Source organism: Andrographis paniculata, unplaced genomic scaffold, assembly GCF_009805555.1.
Source record: "Andrographis paniculata isolate CXL003 unplaced genomic scaffold, ASM980555v1 Contig59END, whole genome shotgun sequence".
Taxonomy (NCBI): Eukaryota; Viridiplantae; Streptophyta; class Magnoliopsida; order Lamiales; family Acanthaceae; genus Andrographis; species Andrographis paniculata.
Window position 1 is genome coordinate 5597876 of NW_026137594.1, and position 1870 is coordinate 5599745.

At 39.6% G+C, this 1870-nt stretch overlaps 1 protein-coding gene across 1 annotated transcript; it reads left to right on the plus strand.

Moving 5' to 3' along the window:
• The first annotated feature begins 791 nt into the window (after positions 1-791).
• On the plus strand, positions 792-1286 carry LOC127258481 (uncharacterized). Its single transcript, XM_051285331.1, has one exon. It carries the CDS (start codon positions 792-794, stop codon positions 1284-1286), a length of 495 nt encoding a protein of 164 aa, XP_051141288.1.
• Positions 1287-1870: the final 584 nt, after the last annotated feature.

The following is a 1870-nucleotide window of genomic DNA, read 5'->3' on the forward strand; positions in this document are numbered from 1 at the left end:
TCTTAACTACGGGCAATTTCCCGCTCACACTATACAAAGGGAAAAGAAGAGATTACTCAGACTGGAAAATGATTACTTTGGGATGATCCTTATTTGTTCAACATCGGCTCTGATGGGATTATCCGTCGTTGTGTAGCGGAATCAACGGTCCCGCTGTTCTTAGTTGAATATCATGGTTCCCATTTAGGAGGACATTTTGTTGTCCAGTGCACAACGGCCAAATTTTTGCAGTCAGGCTTCTTTTGGCCTACCCTAGAGAAAGATGTTGATGCCTTTTCCAAGGCTTGCGATAAGTGCCAAAGATTAGGCTCTATCTTAAAGCAAGATGAGATGCCTCAAACTAAAGTCTTGTTTGTGGATATTTTTGATGTGTGAGGAATAGAATTTATGGGATCGCTGCCGAACTCTAATGAGAAATTATATATTATGGTAGTAGTGGATTATGTGAGCAAGTGGGTTGAAGCGCAAGCGCTCCCTACGAATGATGCTCACTATGTGATCCGCTTCCTAAAATACACCATTTTCCCAAGGTTCGGGGTCCCCAGGACTATCATAAGCGATGAAGACACCCATTTTGTGAATAAGGCACTGCAATCTTGCCTTCAACTGTATGGTGTTCGCCAACATCTAACTACTCCTTATCACCCACAAGCAAACGGTTAAGTGGAAGTTTCTAACCGACAAATTAAACACATCCTCCAGACCACAGTAAATAAAAATTGCAAGAATTGGGTAAAAAATTGGATGATGCACTGTGGGAATACAAAACAGCCTTCAAGACTCCAATTGGGATGTCCCTGTACAGGCTAGTATATGAAAAATCTTGTCATTTACCTCTGGAACTCGAGCATCGCGCGTATTGGGCTATCAAATATATGAATTTTGACCTTCTCTCTACTAAGGAGAAGTGTGCTGAGCGCTTGCTTGATTTGACTGAGTTCCGGTACCTAGCGTATGAAAGCGCTAAACGTTACAAGGGAATGATGAAGTTCTATCACGACAGGAAGTTTCAAAAGAAAGAATTTAGTGAAGGATCCAAGGTTTTATTGTATGATACTAGGCTCCACTTATTCCCAGGGAAATTGAGATCACGGTGGACTGGGCCTTATATAGTCAGACAAGTTCTTCCAAGTGGAGCCATAACAATCAGTAATTTGGATAACCCCAGGGAAAGAGATTCCTTCCTAGTTAATGGAGCGAGGCTGAAGCCGTATAACGGAAGGCCTATTTTGCAGTGGGCTGATACAGAGATAAATCTAGTTGAGGTGCAGAAACTCGCTCAGTGATAGAACTCAGAAGTGACATCCAGAATTGCCTAATATTATATCTTCCAAAACGATATACTGCTTTGATAGTTAGAATTTACAATTTTATTATCGCTTACCTAGTTAGAATTTATCACTTATTTTACCGTTTTCACAGAATAGCCATTATTGTTTTCGTAGTTAGAATTATCTCTCTCTAGAAGATAGTTTAAAGGCTTTGATTATCACTTCCTTAGTTAGAGTAGGTAGAATTTTAACTTCTAACCTAAACCTAGCTGATAACTAAAAATGTGTGTGTGTGTTTACACAATTCACAGGGAATTTATATTCGAAAATCAATGAGTGGAAGTTTATAGAAAACGATCAGATATAGTAATTTTTGTGGTTTTAGACCCTGAGTAGTTATCACAATTATTTATACTCTTTTTACTAGTGAGTTTCCAGGTCGAACACAAGGATTTTAAGTCATGAATTTCAACGGTGAAAATCTTGAAGAAGCGACGAAAACTGCAGGAAGGGATCTGCTTACAGCGGATCCAAAAGATAGGCTAAAGAAAGCAATAAGTAAAGCGGTAAAAGTGAAGTGAGCGGAAGCGAGCGAAGCG

Excerpts from the sequence above, each read along its gene's own strand:
- LOC127258481 (XM_051285331.1), top strand. The coding sequence starts at position 792 with ATGTCCCTGTACAGGCTAGTATATGAAAAATCTTGTCATTTACCTCTG.